This window comes from Akebia trifoliata, chromosome 3 (assembly GCF_017979445.1).
Source record: "Akebia trifoliata isolate Shusen 1 chromosome 3, ASM1797944v1, whole genome shotgun sequence".
Classification (NCBI taxonomy): Eukaryota; Viridiplantae; Streptophyta; class Magnoliopsida; order Ranunculales; family Lardizabalaceae; genus Akebia; species Akebia trifoliata.
The window spans coordinates 30,050,370-30,073,013 of NC_141377.1; the positions used below are offsets into that span (position 1 = coordinate 30,050,370).

General features: G+C 36.0%; 1 protein-coding gene across 1 annotated transcript; it reads right to left on the reverse strand.

Moving 5' to 3' along the window:
* Window positions 1-1,088: 1,088 nt before the first annotated feature.
* LOC147406321 (Molecular chaperone Hsp40/DnaJ family protein) lies at window positions 1,089-18,835 on the reverse strand. Its single transcript, XM_086434272.1, has 11 exons — window positions 18,262-18,835; window positions 16,500-16,568; window positions 16,102-16,197; window positions 15,825-15,925; window positions 15,475-15,670; window positions 14,739-14,914; window positions 14,281-14,410; window positions 10,940-11,100; window positions 2,227-2,294; window positions 2,008-2,104; window positions 1,089-1,549 (listed from the first exon to the last, which is right to left on the reverse strand). The coding sequence occupies exons 1-11, from the start codon at window positions 18,601-18,603 to the stop codon at window positions 1,354-1,356; spliced, it is 1,632 nt and encodes a 543-aa protein (XP_086290398.1). The 5' UTR covers window positions 18,604-18,835; the 3' UTR covers window positions 1,089-1,353.
* Between the last annotated feature and the right edge of the window lie 3,809 nt (window positions 18,836-22,644).

Consider the following 22,644-nt stretch of genomic DNA (forward strand, 5'->3'; position numbering starts at 1 on the left):
CTCATTTCAAAATTTATCATTTTGGTAGAATAACTTATTTTGAAAATTAAAAAATCGGTAAATAACTATTTTCATTTGATTATTTTAATGTGTGGTTTTGATTGGTGTTTTAAAAATCAGATCGATCCATCGGCTAGACCTGCTAGCTTTTATGGTTTGAGTCAATTGAAAAAACCTAATTTTATAAAAATCAATTGACGATCAGATTTGTTCAAGGACCAGTTTGGGAGATTTTTAACATACCCCTCCACAATTTGGTGACTATTTGAGTTGGCCCTTGTGTTTTAAAATTGATGAAAAACCCCTTTACCCAAGTTGTAAACTAATGAAAAATAGTTTAATTTACTAAAATTTTATTTGTTTCACCCACATGGATTGTCACATTTGAGAAATAACACTACAACAATCTAAAATTCATACCTAAACCAAATCGAAACACATAAAATAAAACTTAAAAATATATTACTTTTTTGCGTAATCCATGCAACTCTTAAATTTCAATTTAAAATCAATAGTGAAAAAATCTCTTAAATTTCAAATTCAATTCCAATTCCAATTCCAGTGGTAAAAGATTATCTTTTTCATTTTTTTAAATTCATAAAATATTTACATTCCTATAAAAAAAAATTCTTGTAATTTATCCATACGGCATTGGATCATATGATTATAGAGTTGAGTAACTAGATTTTGGGAAGGAACTCCTAAAAACTTAATTAATATCTCATTTTGGGTCCAACCAATTTGGACCGACCTGATCAGTCGTACAGGTCAATGACCAGTCCAGTTTTTAAAACATTAGTTTTGATACTTTTCTCTAATTATTTTAGGCCGAGTTTCATAAACTTGGTCGATATTTTTATGAACAAGTTAATGTGATGGACAATTCACATCGACTATCTCACCCAATTGCCTCTTGAAAGCCTCAAGTTGAGTCATGAATTCCTTAATGATTTGCAAGGCTTCCATCATTTTTTCCGGATAGTCAGAGACTTAACAGTGAAGCACCGAAGCTCTGTAATTTCTCACTACTTTCATAAAGAAGACAATGAAAAATGAGAGAATATGGTTCTAAGACAATTTATCAGAGCTAGAAAATGGAAGTTAATAATATAAATTAGCGTACAAATTACCAAATCAGACTGTTAAAATAAACATTTGATTTGATCTTTTACTTGAATCTTCTCAACATCTAAGTGAGAAAGAATGCTTACACAAAGCATCAATAATAAAACAAAAAAGTAGAAACAATAGAAAAAAAGAAATACATTTTCTTTCAGACCGAATGTGGATGGATGGATAGGCAATCCCCTTTCACACGGTCTTCTGTATTACAGTAATGAACGGTTAATGGAGTTATTTAGTCTTTTTAAAGGGAATAGAACAGTTCCATCGATTCAACAATGTGCAAGAATTGATCCTACTCATCAAGGAACATATGTACGTTACCAAAAATACCATATAAATTGAGATCACGACCGGGGAATCTGGTCTGCTAGAAGCCCACATAGGTGCTGATACCGATGCAAACCCAGTCCGAGACTCTCTTTGCCTGTGAAATTAGGTAATAGTTAAAATGGACTTCTACAGATATTGTGCAGCCAGGACATGAGAACTGTTGAAATTAATATATTTCTGGGCTGTAGATTTAATGTGTGTATGCTAAATGTCCAAGTAGACTACTCATCTGCTTGAGAGTTTATTTGATGGGTTCTATCAATCACCAGTCACCAAATAAAACTCATACGGTAAAGTGACTTATCTTAGTCTCCCGTTCTCATATTTATATTCAAAATGTTGGTTTTGGTCCAATATTGTAAGCCATATGGTTCATCATCAACTTTTATTTGCATATATTGACCAGTTAAGAACCCTTGGAGCCAACTACCAAATGTAGAACTAAAAAACTATTGCACATATGAAGTACGAAAGGAAAGAACTAAAAAAAAAGCAACATACATTGACTAAAGATGTTACTTGAAGTGTAGATCTGTTAAGACTATAACATACCCAAAAATGTTTTTAACTGAGCGCAAAAGAGATGTAATCCGACTGGTTCCTTTGCTTGAAGCCCTGCTTTCTTTCATCGTATCACCTTTGCGAGTCCCTGGAGAAGTATAGATCATAAAATCCTAAATAAGCTTTTTGATCAGCTTTAAGCAATAGTCTCAACCATTTTACACTTTTATTCATTGATGGTGCATAGGCAAAAAAATAAAAAACAAATACCATTAGTATGGGCTTTGTATGATGCCTTAAGCGAAGCCAACTTTTCAACAAGCACACGTTCTGCATTACTGCCATTACCACAAAATTAAAGCTTAAGTAACAAAAGAACATAGTCATAAGAGGAAACAATTAATGATCAAAGAAAATCTATAAAAACAAATTGATATAAATATGCAACCGAGTAAAACCATCAACATGTAGGTGAATCGACTTGTTTATACTTTCATTAGGTATGAAATGTCATACTTCTTGTGTTACTCGACAAAATTCCTTGGTAAGTCTAGTTAACCATATTCTGATTATAAATTTGACTTATTAGTGACCTTATCTAGTGGGTCATTTGATTTCTTCCACAGATGTTGTGTCACTTCAAGCTGGGTAAAGTCTTCAATCGTATCATCTGTATCAATTCTGCATTGGGGTTAGGGTTAGTGAATAAAGCCAAATTTGATTTCAGGTACGTGGTATCGATCCCCATAGATATTACCAACTTAGAAATAAAGCATCTCTATTCTTAGTCAATAAAATAAGAGCATTAGAGAGCAGTTCAATTTAGCTAAAATACCTACAAACTTCATCAATTTAGCTAAAATTGCATCTCCAATATAGTAAGAGAGTTAAAGAATGAATCTCACTATCTCAGTTAGAATCTTTACTTAGTTCATCTTTAATTATGTTGTCTTTAGTTTACATTAAATAATAGTAGTTTGGGTATTCTATGTTATTACCTTATTAAGGGTACTTTAATATTCTATGTTGACCACTCAATGTAAAAGAAATAGAGGATCTCAAACCCTTTAGGTTCGTCCCCCTCATCTTCTTCTCTCTTCTAATTTCTGCTGCTTGGATATTTACCCGTCTACCACAAACCTTAATCTCTCCTCCCTAAACTTACATGGTATCAGAGTGGGTAATTTATGTTGGAAATAATTTAGCTACTTACTATTTTAGTCTTAATTTCTTAGTAGTGATAGTCTTATATTTAATCCTTATTTGTAAGGGATTTTCTATAATTTAACCTTTTTAATTAATATAAATTTTTGCCAAGCTCTCAAAAAGAGACTTGACACAATTATTCTCAAATCCTTCTTGGTATCAGAGCCAAGGAATTTTTCTCCTTCCTCTCTTTCTTCTCTTTACTCACTAAACCCTAACCTATAGTCTATCTCTTTCGATCTTCTCCCCTTCGGAGGTATTTCAAAAAAAAATTCTTTCTTTTTATCACATGCTGCAATAATGCGCTGTGCTTATACCGCTAGGTTTGTCTCTTCATAACATCCAATTTATTTTGTGTGTGCGATAGTAATTAAGCCACAATAGTGGTTGTGTTTGGTGCTACAGCCACTGTTATTGGAACCAGACGATAGCCCTAAGAGTTTCAAATTCACCCAACGACAACAATTTTGGTCTTGTTGTGACCCTGTGACCTCACTATAGTCAGGCGACAGTAATTTTTTACTTTGGTTTGGTCATGCGATCTCCTTGCAGTCAGGCGACAGTTGATTTTTGGCTTTGGTTTGGTTATACGAATTCACTACTATCTATTTGCACCCAACAACAGCAGGTTTGGTCTCGTTGTGACCCTGCGACTAACTTAGAGCCTGCGATAGGTCCCAACAACCTCACTACAATCAGGCGACAGTAGTTTTTTGGCTTTGGTTTGATTCTACGAATTCATTGCAACCAGGCGATAGTTTTTTTAGCATCATTTTTGGTCCTACGACTTCACAACAACCAGGCGACAGCGTGTTTGCTTTGGTTTGGCCCTGTGACAGGGTTTCGTTTTTTGTCCTGCGATAGACCTGGTGGACCCTGCGACAATGGTTTTCTGGTTTTTGGCCTATTTTTTTATTTTGTTTTTGGTCCAGCGACAGGTCTGGTTGACCTTGTGGAGGAGTATGACACTAATAGATTTTTTTGCGACTTGCGATTGCAGCAACAAGCTGTTGACGGTTGTTGATAGAGTTCGACAGCAGTTTGAAAATTGTTCTGCTATTTCTCCTTCAGATCTCCCTTCAAATCAAATCAATATCATCGGCACAAGGAATTTCAACTTCCGCTACAGTCCTTGGGTCTAACTCTTCAGCCCAACATATTACCATTGCTCTTATCGATGGTCGGAACTTTCAGTTTTGGTCCTGATCTGTGCGTCTCTTTCTAAGGAGTAGAGGGAAATTTGAATGGCTCTCTGGGACTATTACTAAACCACCTCTAACTAATCTTAAATTTGAATCATGGGAGATCAACAATTGCACTATCCTTAGATGGTTGTTTAACCCATGGATCAGCGCATTTATACCATGTTCATGTACCATGAGACAGTTCCATCTTTATGGTCGGCGCTTACTCGGACATACGCACATTCCAAGAATGACTCAAGGATTTATGAACTTTATCGAGACATTGCCCAAGTTACCCAAAGGACTCAAAGTGTCGCCGATTAATTCAAATATCTTCAGTAAAGTTGGGAAGAACTTTCTCACTATGAGTCTATGGCTGAATTGTCTTCAGAGGCGGCCGATTATGTTGTCAAGCGGATTGCTCGACATCAGACCTATCAATTTCTTATAGGTCTACGTCCAGAATTTGAGGCACTTCGAACACAGATCCTCAACACCACTCCTTTACCTTCTTTATTTGAGATATTTGCGACCATTGACAGTGATGAGCATCGTCGCCATACTGCCCCTTCTCAAACTCAAGTCCCTGGCATTCTTTCTGCTCCAGTTACAGATCAGATGGCCTTAGTTGCCAATTCGAGTTTCTTCGACCCTTGTACCTCTAGATCAGGAAATTGTACTCGTGGTAGCCGTGGTCGTGGTAAAGGGAGTGGTCTTACTTGTAGTCATTGTAAGAAGATTGGTCATGAGAAGGCTCGCTGCTTTCAACTCTATCCTCATCTAATACCACGATCTTCCTCCACTTCATCTTTGGGACAGAATGTTCCTCGTGCTGCTACAGTGAAGTCCTCATCTATTCATCTCACTGATCCTCCTTCACTTGGGACGATTAACTTACAACAGTTACAGACTCAGATTGCCAATATTTTCTGAGATCAGATCCAAGCACACACTAAAACCTCTTCGACTGCGGCCTCAAGTATTACGCCTCCAGGTACATCCTTTGCATTCAATGTCACTCAGTCTAACTCTACTCCTCTGACATGGGTTATTGATTCTAGTGCCTCTGATCACATGATCGATAAGTCTAGCCATTTTACTTCTTCTATTTTTTCCACCACTCATAGGGAGGTTTGTCTTGCTGACGGATCTCTTACACCTATCCACAGCAAGGGTATCATCCCTTTATCTCCTGGGATCTCTCTAAATTCTGTGCATCATGTCCTTCACCTATCTCTTAATCTTTTATATGTTAGCAATATTACTAAATCTCATAATTGCTCAATTACTTTTTTCCTACTCATTTCATTTTCAGGACCTGACTTCAAAGAGGATTTTTGGCAAGGGGTATGAGAGGGATGGGCTATACTTGTTTGGATCTCAGCCTACTGCTGCTTCGGCTTCCGTGCTTCTATCATCTGGCAGTCACATTTTTTCATCACAGACTCTAGGTTTATGGCATGCTCGCTTAGGACATGTCAATTTTCAACACATAAATTCTGTATTTCCTACTTTAAAAACTGCTTGTAGTGGACATAAATTTCAATGCTCTGTTGTGAACTTTCTAAACATACACATACTTCTTATATTCCTCGTATGCATCGATTTAATGCAATATTTGATTTAGTTCATTCTGATGTATGGGGGGGCCTTCCCATGTTAGTGTCTTTAATGGTCATCGCTATTATATTACATTTATAGATGACTACTCTCGTTGCACTTGATTTTTTTATGCGTTCCCGTTCTGAAATGCTCCCAATTTTTGTTAATTTTCTTAAAATGATTCAGACTCAGTACAATATAACTGTTAAATCCCTTAGGTTAGATAATGGGGGGGAGGGGGTATATATATCTGATGGTATTCGCTCCCATCTTCATGAAAATGGTATGCTTCACCAGTTGACTTGTCCTTATACTCCTGAACAAAACGGGGTGGCGGAACGCAAGAACCGCCATCTCATGAACATTGACCATTGTCTTCTTCGCAAAATACATGTTTCAAAGGCATTTTGGAATATGACAGTCCTTACTGCAACTTTTCTCCTTAATTGCGTTCCAAGTTGCACTTTAGAGGGGCAGGTGCCCCTACATGTTATTCAACCTGATAGCATTTTCTTCCCTATTACACCTCATGTCTTTGGGTACACGAGTTTCGTTCAGGACAAGACCCCCAATCATACGAAATTGGATGACAAAATCATGCGATGCATTTTTTTGGGTTATTCCTCTATGTCCAAGGGGTATCGGTGTTATGATCCAGTTTCTCGTCGTGTCATCCACATTCTTGATGTTACCTTCTTTGAAAATGTTCATATTACATCTCCTTTGCAAGATTCTACTACTTTGCAGACGTGTCTCCTATCATGCTACCTTCTCCAATTTTTCCTCCGTCTTCACCGTCGCTTCAGGTCTACACTTGTTGCACTCACCCCTCTATACCCTTGTCAACCTCCTTGGATTCAAGTATACCCTCTTCTACTTCCAAACCTATACATGTTCTTATCCCTTCTATTTCTATCTCTCACTTATCTATTGCCCTTCGCAAAGGTAAGCGGCGGTGTGTTACTAATCATCCTATTGCCCAGTTTATTTCCTATCAGGGTCTTTCTTCCTCTTATCTGGCCTACCTTGCAACTACTGATTCTATTCGAGTTCCTCAGTCTGTATCAGAGGCTTTGTGAGACCCTCAGTGGACAAAAGCTATGACTGTTGAAATGGATACTTTGCAAACAATAATACTTGGGAATTTGTGCCTCTTCCATCTAAGGAACAAACCGTTAGTTGTAAATGGGTCTTCATTGTGAAATATCTCGCAGACGGTATTGTTGATCATTATAAGGCACACCTAGTTGCTAAGGGATTAAACAAACTCCAGGGAAAGACTTTGGTGCTACGTTTGCTCCAGTCGCTAAACTCTCTATTGTTCGTCTTCTTATCTCCTTAGTTGCGTGTAACTCTTGGCCACTTCACCAACTTGATGTGAAGAATGCTTTTTTGAATGGTGATTTGACTGAAGTTATTTATATGAATCCTCCTCCAGGGTTTCGTTTTCAAGGGGAGTATTCTAGGAAGGTATACCACCTTCGTAAGTCTTTGTATGGCTTGAAGCAGTCCCCACAAACCTGGTTTCCTCAGTTTTCTAAGGTTATTCTTTCTATGAAATTTTCGAGATGTCACTCAAATCATACTTGTTTTGTTCGTCGTGAAGTAGATGGTTGTTGTACCATTATTTTGGTATATGTGGATGACATCATTGTGACTGGTGATGATGCACAGTGGATTGACAATGTTAAAACGTTATTGGGTCGTGTCTTTGAGGTTAAGGACTTAGGTCCACTCAAGTACTTCTTGAGGATAGAAGTGGCCCGCTCTCACCGTAATATCTCACTTCCTCAGTGTAAATACAAATTGGATCTTCTTCGGGATACTGGGATGTTTGGTTGTCGTCCTGTTTCCTCTTCTATGGATCATAATCATCGTCTTCAAGCTGATTCTGACGACCTTTTATCAAACCCATCTTCTTATTAGAGACTTGTAGGCCGTTTGATTTATCTGACTAACATCAGACCGGACTTGTTCTTTGCGGTCAGTGTGGTCAGTCAGTTCATGCATACTCCGAATACTTCTCATCTTAATGCAATTTATCGCATTCTTCGCTAGTTGAAGTCACGTCCTGGTCTTGGACTTTTCTACTCGTCCACTACTCAGTCGCATTTGTTTTGTTTTACAAATGCTGATTATGCAGGGTCTCTTATAGATAGAAGGTCTACCTATGATTTTTGTACATTTTATGGTAATAATCTTATCTCATGAAAAAGTAAGAAACAGAATGTGATATCTCGTTCATCTATTGAAGCTGAGTATCGTGTTATGGCCCTTAGTACATGTGAACTAATTTGGCTTTGCTCTTTGCTGACAGAGTTGGGTTTTCCTGTTTCTGGCTCTTCTACTCTGTTTTGTGATAACAAATATGCTATTATGCTGGCTTCTGATTCCATTCTTCATGAAAGAACAAAGCACATTGAGGTTGATATCCACTTCTTAGGGAGAAAGTTCGATCTGGTGACCTTCAGACAGTCTTCGTTCCTTCTTCAAATCAGCTTGCCGATATGCTTACGAAGTCTGTTGGTCCGTCTATCATTAATTCTCATCTTATCAAGCTGGATTTAGTTGATATATTCTCCCCAGCTTTAGAGGGAGTGTTGGAAATAATTTAGTTAGTTACTATTTTAGTCTTAATTTCTTAGTAATGATAGTCTTATATTTAATCCTTATTGGTAAGGGCTTTTTGTAATTTAACCTTTTTAATTAATATAAATTTCTGTCAAGCTCTCACAAAGAGACTTGACACAATTATTCTCAAATCCTTCTATTTAGAGTTTTTCTTTTCTTCCTACTTTTTCCTCTTCCCTTTCTTTGAAATCTAGGGTTTCCAAATTTTGGGGGAGAACAAGTTTTCTTTTTGTTTGTGCAACCACCCCATGGTTATTTGTATACTCCTCGTACATACGCGTAGTGCAGGTGTGAAGCTTAAAGTGCATAGTGGTGATTTCTAGTGTCGTTTTTTTGGTGCCTATAGGCATGTTTATGCAGAAGAATGAAGTATCCATTCTATTTCAATGTAACATGCTCCTCCCTTTAGTGAGGAAATCATATCGGAACCTATCCAAAAAAATTTGTGCTAGGCTTGTAGCTAAAAAACCCACTTTCTTACGATAACGAGGTTCATTCGAATATGAAATCCAATCCTGAAAATACTGGAGCAGGTGCTATCAGAGAACAATTGGCCGATCCGGATTTGCGACTTATTACAGATTATTCATTGGTAGAATGGAAAGAATTAGGGGAAGAAGGGACCGCCGGTAATGAATGGGAAGATAGAAAAATTGGAAGAAGAAAGGATTTTTTGGTTAGACGCATGGAATTAGCTAATGTGTAGTCAGGTGATGTTTCCCTTTATTTCATGGCTCTTTTTACGGTATGGGCTGTAAGATCAAGATATCATCTCCATTTAGTTCTTTAGGTGGTCCAATTACCTCCATGAAATTAAATAGCTTTAATTATCTGCAATGCACCAAATCTATTCATATTCCTTATGCCGAAGAAAAGGGTCACTTTCTTTTATCTAAAAAAGTCACCATTTGATGCTCCTAGTTTTCCCTGATAGGTTTAGAAATTTCTCAAATTATAAATTGGCTTTGGAAAAATATCAATCCTTATTAGTTCCAAAGTGATGTTTCTAAATCTTGTCAAATCCATATGGGAGACTTTTTGTGATATATTTTTCTCTTTAAAGGAATATCCATCGGGTCTACCAATTGTTTGAGAAGAACATCTCTCAGCATAAAGAAGAGAAAATTCTAGAGGTTATCTTGGTTGAAATGTAGGAGTTGATGCTTATCAGCCAGTTACCTTAGATATTGAGAAGCAACGAAAAAATCGTGAAGAGTGCCAAGTTGTTATTCGGTTCAGTCTACCCTCTAAATAAGGGCCAGTTCAAGCACAAGTTTCTGGATGGTCATACTATTCCTTCAATTACCGAAGTTTACGTGGGTCTCCATTAATTTTCTATTGGTGGTAGTCCCAACATCAGCATTATTACTCGATTTGTTATTTCTATTTTGGTTAAGATCAAGTGATTGAGGTGGCAATGGTGGTCATTATTCAAGGGGAGGCCGTGGAGCACAGAAGTATATTCATCAGTCTTTCAAATATTTTGTAGATACTTAATGGTATTTTCAGGGGAAATCTACTTGAGTTAATCGGGCTTGATCAGGAGACTCAAGCTATTAGGTTGATCGCTTCTCAACAATAACAGAGTGCATCTGGAGATTATGTTACTCTCATGTTATCGCGTGATAGTTATACCAGGTTAATCCTAGGTCAATAGAACTCTACCCACACAACTACTACTCCGTCCAGGCTACGTTTGTTAGTTCAAGTACGATTTGTCTTGCGTCTAACAATTCGTCATCTTAGATTATCGATTCTTAGTCATTTGATTAAGATTGGTAACACAAGTGTGTTATTTTCACTTGGAAAGTATAGTTCTTGTGTTTTTACTACTCTTGCATATGGTACTTGTTGAATAACTCTTATTTTATTAGTTTTATAGGTCTTTTGTCATTTTTAGTCTTTTCACTTATTAGACTATGTAATCACCTTAAAACCTAATTAGGGCTTAGTAATTAATCACTTTTCACTATTATCTTATTTTCAACTTCGTATCAGAACCTACCTCCATCGCCTCTCCTTCTACCTTGCTACAACCCCATCGCACTTCCTCTCTTAAATCCACCTCAAAACCTCTCATTTAGTTTAAATCACCACCCCTACGGAGGTTTTTTACTCCATCCCTAATCATAACATGTGATAGGATCATTAGACCTCATTAAAACTTTACAGTAACAGCAGGGTTGCTATTCTTAGGCCAACCGATGGCCCTAGAGACTTGCAGCAACAGTTTCTAGGCTGTTTGCTACAGAAACTAATTGAGTCGTAAATATGCTCAAAAGAGAAGTTGGAGGTAATAATAAGTAAGAACCAAAACAAATACACTAAAAGTAGAAGCAAGACATGGAAAAGAATTGAACCTGATGTCTTTTGGGATCTCAACGTTCACAACAAAGTGATGATCGCCTCGAATGGATGGTTTCTTAATGTTCGGAACCCCCATGAAAGGCAATTTTATTGTATCTCCTGGCTGAATTCCTGAAGGAATTTGAAGATCTCTCAAGCCCTCAATTGTTTCTACCTAGCAATAATTTGACAATTCCATATCAATAAACAAGTATTATTCTGGATACCAGATGTAACTAGTTGTTGCTCTTCCAACTTACCCGCCCCCCCATTGCACGAGTGCCCACACACACAATCTTACAAATGTTTTTTTGATCGACACAATCTTACAAATGTGAACACGCATACATACGCAGGCACAATGAAGAAGGGGAGAGAAACTTTTGGAGGCCAAAGAAATGAGTTCAACTAACCTAAATGGGATGAAAAATGTATAAAAAGAATTAATTCATTAGCTAAAAATGATAATTCGAAGCCACAACGTACACAACAATTTCTCATTCCAATCATTCAAATCCTAGTCACCAAGTTGCGGATCGAGAATAAGTTGGCGAAGGGAAAGTTTGAGGAAAACATAAATAAATAATAATTCATACATTAGACAATTATTCTAGTTTTTCAACATATCTTTTGAGAAAAACCACTATTGAATATTTACCCATGAATACATGAACCTCATAACATGTTTCTACACAATTATACACGCTAAAAAGTGTTTAACCATTGACTAGAGCTGTCAATGGACAATTAAAATCTGAATTTGTATTCAAAAAAAAAAAAATTGGATTCAAATTCAGATAACTTTTTTACTTTGAAATGCTTTTTGGATATGGATTCGGATTGTGGTGTATCCGATCTGTTAATATACAATTCAACTAATAATAATAATAATGACAACAATAAGAAGAAGAAAAATATGTTTTTTTTCTCTTAAAATTTTTAAGAACCCTTCGGTCTCCTCTCTCTACTATCAACTTTCAATCTTCATCTCTCTTTAGGGTTACGAACTAGGTGTTAGCGACTAGGTGATTTTCCTGATGATCTTTTTCTTTTTTGAACGATAACGAAATTTATTGATGGAGTGGTCAAGGAGACCAACTAATTGTTACAACTACAGAATCAAATAAAAGGTATGGCACAGACCCAATCCGATCAAACCACAAAATCATCGGAAAAAAACTCCCCAAAATTCAATGAACACCTTGCACCAAAAGAAAATACAAGCAAGAGTCATCAAAATCACATCCAATGCATCGCTCCCCTTGCCTTCAAAGCACCTACAATTTCGTTCCTTCCAAATGGTCCAACAAATAGCAAACAGCGCCAAATTCCAAAGCACTCTCTTTCCATGAATGAATGCGCTACCCCACTCTTGCCATGCTTGGAATAAGGAAAAAACATTCGCAGGAAGACAGTCCAGCATACCAAATCTTGCAAAGGAGTACCAAATACTTCTTGAAAAAGAGCAATGCAGAAGAAGATGGTCAATGGATTCCTTATCTGCTAAGCATAGCAAGCAGACATTCAGACCATGCACTCAACATCTCATCAGTTAATCCATTGTGAGAGTCTTCCTCAAGGAGGCACACCAAACAAAAAAAGCCACTTTCGAAGGGATTTTCTGACTCCACACCCCTTTCTTTCCCAATGAATATGATCTTCCCCAATGATTGTCCAGGTAACCTCTCTCTCTCACTCATCTTCAATCTGAGTCAAAAAAAAAAACCTTGATTTTTCTTTCAAAATCCATTATCTTCAAGCTCTTAAACCACTATGGTAAATTTATTTTAACCTATCAACTGATCATTTTCAACCTTGCCCTTATCCTTTTGTAAAAAATCTCTGATTTTTCTACCAAAATTTTATCTTTTTTTTTTTAACTTCCCCAAAGGCCTATCTTACCTTAAGTTTTGTAGGTTGAAATAGATATAACATTAAGGTTGAAGATGACTTGTCTTGGAGATGAAACCCATAGTTTTCAATCTTTCCCTAACCCAGATGAGTATGAATCATTGGGCTGGGATTATGAATCAGAAAATACTCACGAAATGAGAAACAATACCAAAGCAATGTTTGGATTGATCAACACAAGAGAGAACATGGAGATCTCAGAGGAAGAAGAAACAAGGCATGTCAAAGAAGAAGTTGAACATCAAACTCCACCAAACTTAGCGTTTCAAAGGATTGAATTTGAGCGTTCTAAGTATATCGAAAAAATCCCTACAAAAAGTACATAAAATTTTACGTCGGCCAATGCTTCAAAGATAGGAAAGCACTTAAAAGGGATTTGAGGACATATGCAGTTCATAATCTTATCTCAAGCATGACATCAACTCACCTAATCGTCTTGTCTATTCATGCAGAGAAAAAAGTTGTAAATAACGTAATTACTGTATAAGAGTAGACGGCACACCAAGGTTTGAAGTGAAGCCATACAATAAACACACATGTGAAATGAATATGAAGAGTTCTGAAAATTTGGAGAATTCAACCAAATGGGTTGCAAACTTTATCAAGGAAAATTGAGAGGTAATCTAACATTAAAGCCCTAAGATATAGTGTCAAAAATTCAACAATATCACGGTGTTGATATAAATTACAAGGTAGCATGGAGCGCAAAAGAGATATGTCTACATAAGGTATGAACCTATAAATATATTGTTTACATACAAATCAGACTCATGCTATAACACAAACATTGCTATTTTACATACAAACATATGCTATTTCACAACATTGTTCCTATCATAAGTTTAGTCCCAACAAAACCCTAACTGTGGCCTTAAAACCCAAATCAATCCATATTCCTTAACCAAAACCTATTTCTTTTTGTCTTATAGTTTGTTATACAAGACCTAACTTATGATAACTATCAACTCCTTTAATTGACCACACACTTGAAACTAAACTAATTCTTGAAATCCATTAAACGATCAAGAGAATCTCAATTGAGTATTGTTGAACCTTTAGTGGAAATCCTAATTTCTATGGGAACTTTGTTCACTATTTAAACAGTTTATTACTGTGGGATTATGATTTGGCCCTAGATTAATTTATAATTGCCTATTACACATTTCTAATTAATTAATGGTTTATAGAGCTTTATTTTATATTCTGAATTGTCCACGTTAATTTGTTATTGATCTCAGAATCATCATCTTAGGATAGTTTTGATGGCCTGCATCAAGAACAAACAAAAGATAAGACCAAACATTCTCAAGTTAAACAAATAATCTATGTAGGTTGAGACTAGAAACTTTAGCATTCACTGGAATCCAGTTAAAAAAACATTTCAACGGTAGTAAACCGACAACATGCTGCAGGTCTTATATAATGCATTAATAACCCAAATTACCTTGATAACAGTTCCTAGTATTGCCTCAGTGTAATCGATACTAATCTTTGAGTAAAGATTAAGACCATCCCTCTGAAGTCCAGGTTTTCCCTCAATATGAACAAACAAATAGAGGTCTCCTGCTATGCCCCTACATGAAAGCAAGTTGGGTAACCACCTTTTTTTTAGATAACCATCATTGAGATTCATTCTGCTTTTCTTATTGTAAAGAAAGAAGTAACAACAACACTAAAAAGTCTGACTAAAAGGTTTAAAGAGAATGGATGGAAAATGTGAACCCAAAAGTGCAAGGAAAAGAGTCCTTTTTTTTTCAAGATTGTTAATATATGGTTCAAGTAGTGGTTACATTGAGCTAACAAAATATTGTGAAAAAAATATACACATATAATATATACATAAAGGTTTTTCCACCAATATAATAAACTTCTTGTGATCAAGTTTCTCCTTCAAATCCATACCATTTCTTATCAAAGTTCCCTTCTCCTTGAACTTGCAAGGTTGCTCCATCATTAACACCAGGTGGAATGACTACTTTGATACTTCGCTTGGACTGCACTTTACCTTGGCCACCACACTTTCGGCAACTATCAGTTATTATCTTACCATCACCACCACATTTTAAGCAAGTAGATACCTAGAGATCACATAAGAGACTATTTATCTAACATAGGTAAATCTGTAAATGCTGGAAAGAGTAAACAAAGAAATAAATGACGAGAAAAAGTAATCTACTAGATGAGAAAATGTATAATGATTTGGGAAAGAATTTAGCGATGATGAAGATCGCTAAAGGTTGGTAAGAGTGTTAACATGATAAGGACATTAAACAAAGTGGTACCAGATCTAGGCAAGAAAGTGTCCATAAATAAAACTATATGAACTAAGATCATTAATTAGCAACTGCAGATTTGGAGGAAATTAAGGTGCCAAGACAAGGTCAAGGTTTAAATCTTGTCACGAGGCAATGCTCTAGTAAGAACAAAGAAGAAAAAACAAGACAGTCTTGACCAAAATATTACGAGACAACCCGAAAAATTCAATATTTTGGGATCAATACGGAAAAAATGCTTCACAGTGGGAAGCAAAAGCCAAGCATCGGTGAATAAACTAAACTGAATGCAAAAAAGACATCATGTGACCTTAATGAGCAACAATCACAATGTCTTTTTTTCTTTTATCAAAATCCCAAATTACCTGAGACATTACCCCAAAAGGTGTTCTCTGAGTTTTCATGACGCCTCCCCTACCTCCACAATCCCTACATGATTTTACGGAACTGCTAGATTTTGCACCAGTTCCTTTGCAATTATCACAAGTTTCAAAACACAAAACTTCAATGTCCCGATGTCCTCCAAAAATTGATTCTTCAAAGCTCAAAAACAGGTCATACCTACAATAAAAAGATATTCAACAGGTCATTGGGGTTCTAATGAGTAGTTTATAAATTCTTACTTTCCTAGACATAATGGTCTCAGCCAAATGTTATAATAAGTTCAAAAGCCAGCAAAAACAATAAAGAAAGAAAAGTATCGCCTGATAATTACCGAATATCAAGATTTTGGTTCCGCTTATTCCTAAAATTGCTGCCTCCGAAAAACCCATTCGACTCTCCGAAATATGCATCAAAGATTTCAAATGGGTCCACCTAGGAAAAGTAAATAATTTCATATAACAAAGAAAACAGGGCTTTGTAACATCCACTGCACCCTTATCGGATTTGACTAGGTTCTCGAAGAGAAAAAAATGCATTATAAATGAAGAAGAAACTCCTTTATTTAAGGTGTTGTAGAGCACTAAAGGGAGAGATGAATGAGCTCTTACCCCTTGTGAACCTAAACCAGATCCATCATATTCTGCCTGTAAACCAGACTCACCAAAGCGGTCATATAAAGATCTTTTCTCATCATCTGATAGGACCTACACAAAGCTTCATTACTATACAAAGAAAAAGAATGAACACGCTATCAATAAACACACACACATGAATTAGCTTGTAATCCAATCTCACAATATTTAGTCCAACATCAATGTCCTACATCTTTAGATGCAAGTTTAAGAAGTCACTAACATACAACTTATTTAACTTCCAAGAAGCATGACACATGAAACTAGACCATATAAGCATTTTCCAGTGGAACAAGTACAATGCATAACTCAGAAGGTTAAATAAAAACTGCATATTAAAAAGGGGAGCAACAAGAAAACTGAAAAAAGAGCACCTCATATGCAGCACTGATCTTCTTGAAATTTTCTTCAGCCCCAGGGCTCTTGTTCATATCTGGATGATACTGTTCCAAAAACAAGAAGATACCAACAGTTTTATTAAATGTAAAAATGTCATAAGAACCAACAAATATGAACTTAAAATTCCACAAAGTGAAGTATCAAAACCAAAGCAACCAAAGAAAAAAAAATTTAGGATAGATTAAAGGAAATACAAATAATAAGAAGGGAAGGTCAAGGTAACCAACCCAGAAAAAGAAAACAAAAGAAAGGGAAACTAACTAACTGAAAGATTAGAGACACTTTCCCACCGGACTAAAAAATCCTCAAAAAAAGACCTATTTGAATTATTTGAAAACCTTACACCAAAATAATAAAAGCCCAATAACCAAAATAAAGATCTCACGGCTAGAAAGCATCTTCCCCTTGAAGGTTCTAGCATTTCTTACCTTCCAAATTCCCCAAGTAATCATGAATGGAATAAGACTCCAAATCAACCTTTTTGAAAGGTGGAAACTCACCCCCAACTGAAGCCATTCAACAAAGACTGATGCAGGACTATGGTGTTTAACTAAATGGAGGGTTTGAGATCAAGAGAAGATAACCAAATGCAATTAAAAAAAAATAAACCAACCCCCATTCATCCATAACACAAGAACATCAAATGAATAATTATTAAAATTCCAAGGCAGTCACAATCCCTCAAATAGGAAGAGGAGGGATGCCAATGGAAGATTGGACTTCCACTCACTTAGGGTTTCAATTACGAATCCAATGTGAAGATTGATCCCCTTCAAGTATTTCAATAATAAGTTTAAGCAGAAAGGGCTTTAGTTGTTGAAAGAATAATAATATGTATGGTGTTATAATCTGGTTCAAATATTTGGACAGAATTTCCAGGAACTATAAATAAAAAAATAAATAAAACTTAGAAAAGATGAATTGAAGATTGGACTGTGGGTCTGTCTTTAGGGCTACAACAGGGGCAGCAGGTGTAGGGTTAAATTTTAGGGCTTAAACGATGTATATATGGAATCCAAGGGGCTCAGTTGGGACAAGGCTTGGTGCTGCAGTTGGGGACATGGTTTTAAATCTTGTCTGAGACCAAGACGACTCGTCTGAGTTTTCTCAGTATCATCCACCAACGAGATGAGTTGACAAGTCATCTCAAAGACATGTTTTGTTCTAATTCTAAGTCATTTTGTTAAATCTTGTATGACACAAATCGGTTTCGTTCATGGACAAGACAAGACGTCAAAATGAGTTTTAAAACCATGGTTGGGGAACAATAGATAGCTTAATTTAGAAAGTTTCTAGGGGGAGATAGGTTTCAGTTATGACCTAGATTTGGGACTGCTGCAATAGTATGGTCTGTTGTAAAAGTAAAATCCAGTAAGGTTCAAAGTTTTGGTATGTTTGAACCATGATTTAAAGTTTTGTACCATTTCACAAGGTTTCGTGCTGAGACCATAATGAAACATTGACCCCCCAAATATTGAAGGTTTCGGATTATCTCTAAAATTTTCACGCTAAGACTGTCTCAGTTTTTTCTCCCGAGCAAAATATTGCCTCGAGGACCACTCAAATCATTCAAATATTTACTAACCCAAGAACAACAAGATTCTTTTTTTTTTTTTTTAATCCAAATATATATCGAAATACGAAGATTTTCCATTTCTATTAACAACATAGCGTAGCCAACGAAACAAAATCAAACCATAGATAGGAAAAAAAAAATGTGATGAACTGAAGAACCACCTGACGAGCGAGTTTCCTATACGAGGCTTTGATTTCCTGCAATGTTGCACCTCTACTGAGATTCAACGTGGAGTAATAATCGGAACCATTTGCAGCCCTAATTACGCTCTTGCGACAACCAGAGAAAGAAACATTAGGGTTCCGAAATCTTTCATCTCCTCGATGAAATCTCGAGTCCCCTGAACTGAAACCGAAGAAACTGAATTTGAGAGTGAGAGTGGGAGTTGGTTTCGAGAATCCAAATTTGTTTGAAATTGGAACTACAGTGTTAGTGATCAAAGGGGGCTTAGAAGGATAAATGTTGGTTGGGTTTATAATTGGATTGAAGTTTATACTTTTCATGGTTGAAATGGTTTTACAGAAGAGGAAAGAGAGAGTTGCTTAAACCCCTCGAGAACCCATACGAGAGACGAGAAAGATCATGGAGGATATTAAGGGTTTGTTTGATTGTGAATGGAAAATGGGCGCCAAAATGATTTTTTATTGGAAAATGGGATCAAACGTATTCTTGCTAGAATTCAATTTCTCTTACCAAAAGTGATTTTCTACATTGGGTGGGAAAATGATTTTCCCAACTAGGGTATGTTTGAAAACCGCGAGTTACACATAAGAGTTGGCAACTCATGAGAGTTGGTCAACATATGGTGTTTCGATGTGTTAACATGCAATGGTTGCCAACTCATGCCAATCCCCGAAATCTCATTTTTGGTATATAACATTCATCAAATTTAGTGAATGCTGTTAACATACGCTAATTGTTCAAAATTCAGCAGTCGTCTTGCCTTCAATACTAATTTCTCAATGTTCATCGTGTGAGTTGCAATAAATAGTGTGCAAGCTCTTCTCTTTGTCTTTTTCTCAAAGATCTCACATTTTCTTCTTCTTGCTCATGTTCTTCTCTTAGAAAACCCTATTTTTTATTGTCAGCCATGACATTCCTTTTTTCTTCTCCATAAAAAACTTAGATAAAATTCAATTCTTTTCTTCTCTGGAAACCCTTTGCTTCATAAGGTGATTTGATTTTTTTGTGTTTTTAAAATTTTTTTTTTCTCTTTGCAATTTGGGGAAGAAAGGTAGGATAAAAGATGAACTTTCACAACAACGAAACACTGAAGTATTTGACTCTCACCCTCCACTTTTGAGAGTTGAACACTTAAAAGTTCAACTGTCATAATGAATTCTCCCGTTACAAACGCACCCTTAGTGTTATTCTTTCACAATTACCCATCCTCACACCCAAAACTAAAACATAGTTTTGAAAATTAAGTTGAGTCAAGTTGACAACTCACAAAACAACTTTTGACTCAAATAAAAATATATTAAACTTATAAATATTTTTTTAAATAGTTTTAAATATTTTAAAATGTATAATATATTTAATTTTTTTTCTCTATGAAAATATTATATATAGTCAAATAACACGGACAAGTTTCCAACTAGATTAAGTGCATTTTCAAGTTGAATCGATTGAGTTGACTTATGATTTATTGAGCTGACCTAGCAAGTTGGTTCGACCGAATTTTAGGATTGAGTCACCTCAAAATCCAATCTCGTGTAAGGATCAGGTAGATCCAAAACCGACTAATCGTTCACAGTACTTTGGTTAATTGGGTACCTATTAACACCCTTATCTAATGTTGATAGGAACGGAGTCCTTAGGAGGAACTCCTTCGAAAGATTTTGAATCAAGGCTTTTTTTCTTAATGTCAATTCTAAGTATTTTATGTTTTTCAAACCTTTCACTCATAACCAAGCATTTTGAGAAACTTATAACATTTTTTAGAAGTGATGGTGGTTGAGAGTTTACTTTTAACAAATTCTATTAGGAACTTAGTTCCTAACATGCCCACTCAAACAAGACAAACGGCGATCTCGAGTGCTCAACACACCAAGGATTGTGTAAAAGCACGTTAAAAGAAATATTCACTTATTATTTTAATAATGGAATTACATCTATATATAAATAAAGAGTCATACTCCTAGCAACTTACTAATTATACTCTTATTAAAATACCAATCAATTATTAATTCTACTTTTACTAAAATACAAATGAAATCAATAATTAACCTACACCTAAAATCCTAATTGAAATAGAAAATTATATCAAATAATGTATAGTCCTAACAATGCACCTTTTAAAAATCAACCACGTCCTCATAACGGCAAAGTAACTTCAATTGGAGTATTTTCATCATCCACTTCATCTCGTCCTTCTAGTAAATATATTTGCAACAGCTTACATATATTTGCAACAACTTACATCAATGGCTTAGAGTGTAATGTTCATCGCAATTATAACAAAACCCTTTGTCCCATTAAATTTTCATCTAATCTCTTGAAATCTCTCGTGTAGGTGTCATGATCATCTCATATAGATTTTTTGTGTGTGTTTGGCTATTGGTAACCAATCCCGATATTGGTCGCTTTGCATGCTGAAGTTGTAACAATTTATCTTCTTGTCGTCGAGCCAACATCATTACTTCTTGTAATATAGAAGGTTGAAATATCAACGCCTCTTGCTTGATCTCGTTTCGAAGGCCTTGAATGAAGGATCCATCAAGGCTCTATCTGTCCAACCATCAACTCAATTGGAAAGTCATTCAAATTCTTCTTGGTAACTTTGTATAGATCTAGAACCTTGTTGTAGCTTTGCCAACATAGAATATTAGAAATTCTCTTATCCCATTCGGAAGGATCTCATTATTATAATTATCCATGACTGTTTATGTCTCTAGCATGACCACTTGATGAAATATGGAGGGAAATGGGGTAAATGGCCGATACTACTGGAAGGATTCCTCTTTGGCTGATAGGTACTATAACTGGTATTGTTAACTATGTTGATTAGATGAATTTCGAACTTTTTTATAATATGAAATAAATCAAAGTCTTGTTGGAAGAGTAAGAACTTGACGGGACCTTGAATCTCGACATTCCATCAAGATTTTTGTAAAGTTGATCTAAAATAAACCATCATAACTTTTGCCATTTTTTCTCATATAAGATCTGGATTTGTACAACTATACTATTAAAACTAATTTGACGCAACTCCCTCCATGTGGAACGAGGAAAGGAAAGACTTTTCATTTTCAATAGTTTGATGGTAATAGAAAAATTGTTCTATTTTGTATATAAATTCCAATGGATTATTCCCATCAAAACAAGGGAAATTAATATGAGCAAAGGGTGGCAACAATCGTCCATCAGTTTAATCTTCATGAGGTCGTGGAACTGACCACTTAATAAGATCACCAACATTATCTCCTACCTTTGAATTTCCATCAACAACCCCAATGGCTTATACTTGAGGATTCGGTAAGGGGGGGTGGGGTTGAACCACCAATTTCCCCATAACTTGTTGGATTGACACCAATGTACCTTGCATAGTGGCAATTGCTTCTTTAAACGGTCAATTCGATCCTCCATGAGGCTCATCTTGTTGGCTTCTTCTTCTTCTTTGCTGGCATGCTCAAAACAATGATTTGATGCCAATTATTAGGAACCTAGTTTCTAACATGCCTACTCAAACAAAGAGAAAATGACAATTTCGAGTACTCAGCACACCAAGGATTGTGTTAAAACACAATTAAAAGAAATATTCACTTATTATTTTAATGATGAAATTACACACACACACACACACACACACACACATATATATAAAGAGTCCTACTCCTAACAACTTATTAATTCTATTCTTACTAAAATACCAATCAGTTATTAGTTATACTTTTACTAAAATACCAATTGTAAGAAACTGCAATTAGGAAGGTTGACTAATCAATGCTAATTGGGCGTCTCTTTGATGGGCATAGTGGGCACCAAGTGTAGACTAGTCAAATGGCAAGAAAAAAAAGGGTGTCACTTGGCACTTTTTTATTGGAAGAAAATAGTAAAAGGGAGTGATGATGCAGCACCAGGATGGGAAAGACACATGGAAGGAGTACATACATCATGATAGATTAGAGGCATCATAACCGCAACCCAAATCGTTAGGAAGGAGAAAAGAAAGATAACTTGCATGTACAAGAGAAACAAAAAATAGTTGAGGAACCAAACGGGCAGACGACACATGGACATGAGACGTGGCAAATGACAAAAGAAGATGATTACGCCAATGGAACGACACCAACTATGTTAGTTTCTAGGTGGCTCTGACATGGATAGAAAACTCATTTCCTTGTCTTATTGCCAGATGACGTCAAGTGATTAATAGAAGGCTCCTATAAATAAGGGAAGAACAGGATGCTAAAAGGGACCTTATCCATTCAATTTCAAGTCGCCAACATTTTGGCAACTCTGTTGGGGACGAGCACCAACAAGAACATGAGAGCAACACACAACCACTCGAGAATAAACAAACAAAGTCAATAGGATGAACC

What these genes read in the sequence shown, in the direction of transcription:
- LOC147406321 (XM_086434272.1), bottom strand. Translation starts at nt 18,603, where the DNA reads ATGAAAAGTATAAACTTCAATCCAATTATAAACCCAACCAACATTTAT. An exon ending in AGATCAGTGCTGCATATGAG is followed by an intron (nt 16,198 to 16,499) that starts GTGCTCTTTTTT and finishes AGCTTTGTGTAG; the next exon opens with GTCCTATCAGATGATGAGAA. An exon ending in GGGAACTTTGATAAGAAATG is followed by an intron (nt 14,411 to 14,738) that starts GTATGGATTTGA and finishes GCTTTCATGTAG; the next exon opens with GGGCATAGCAGGAGACCTCT.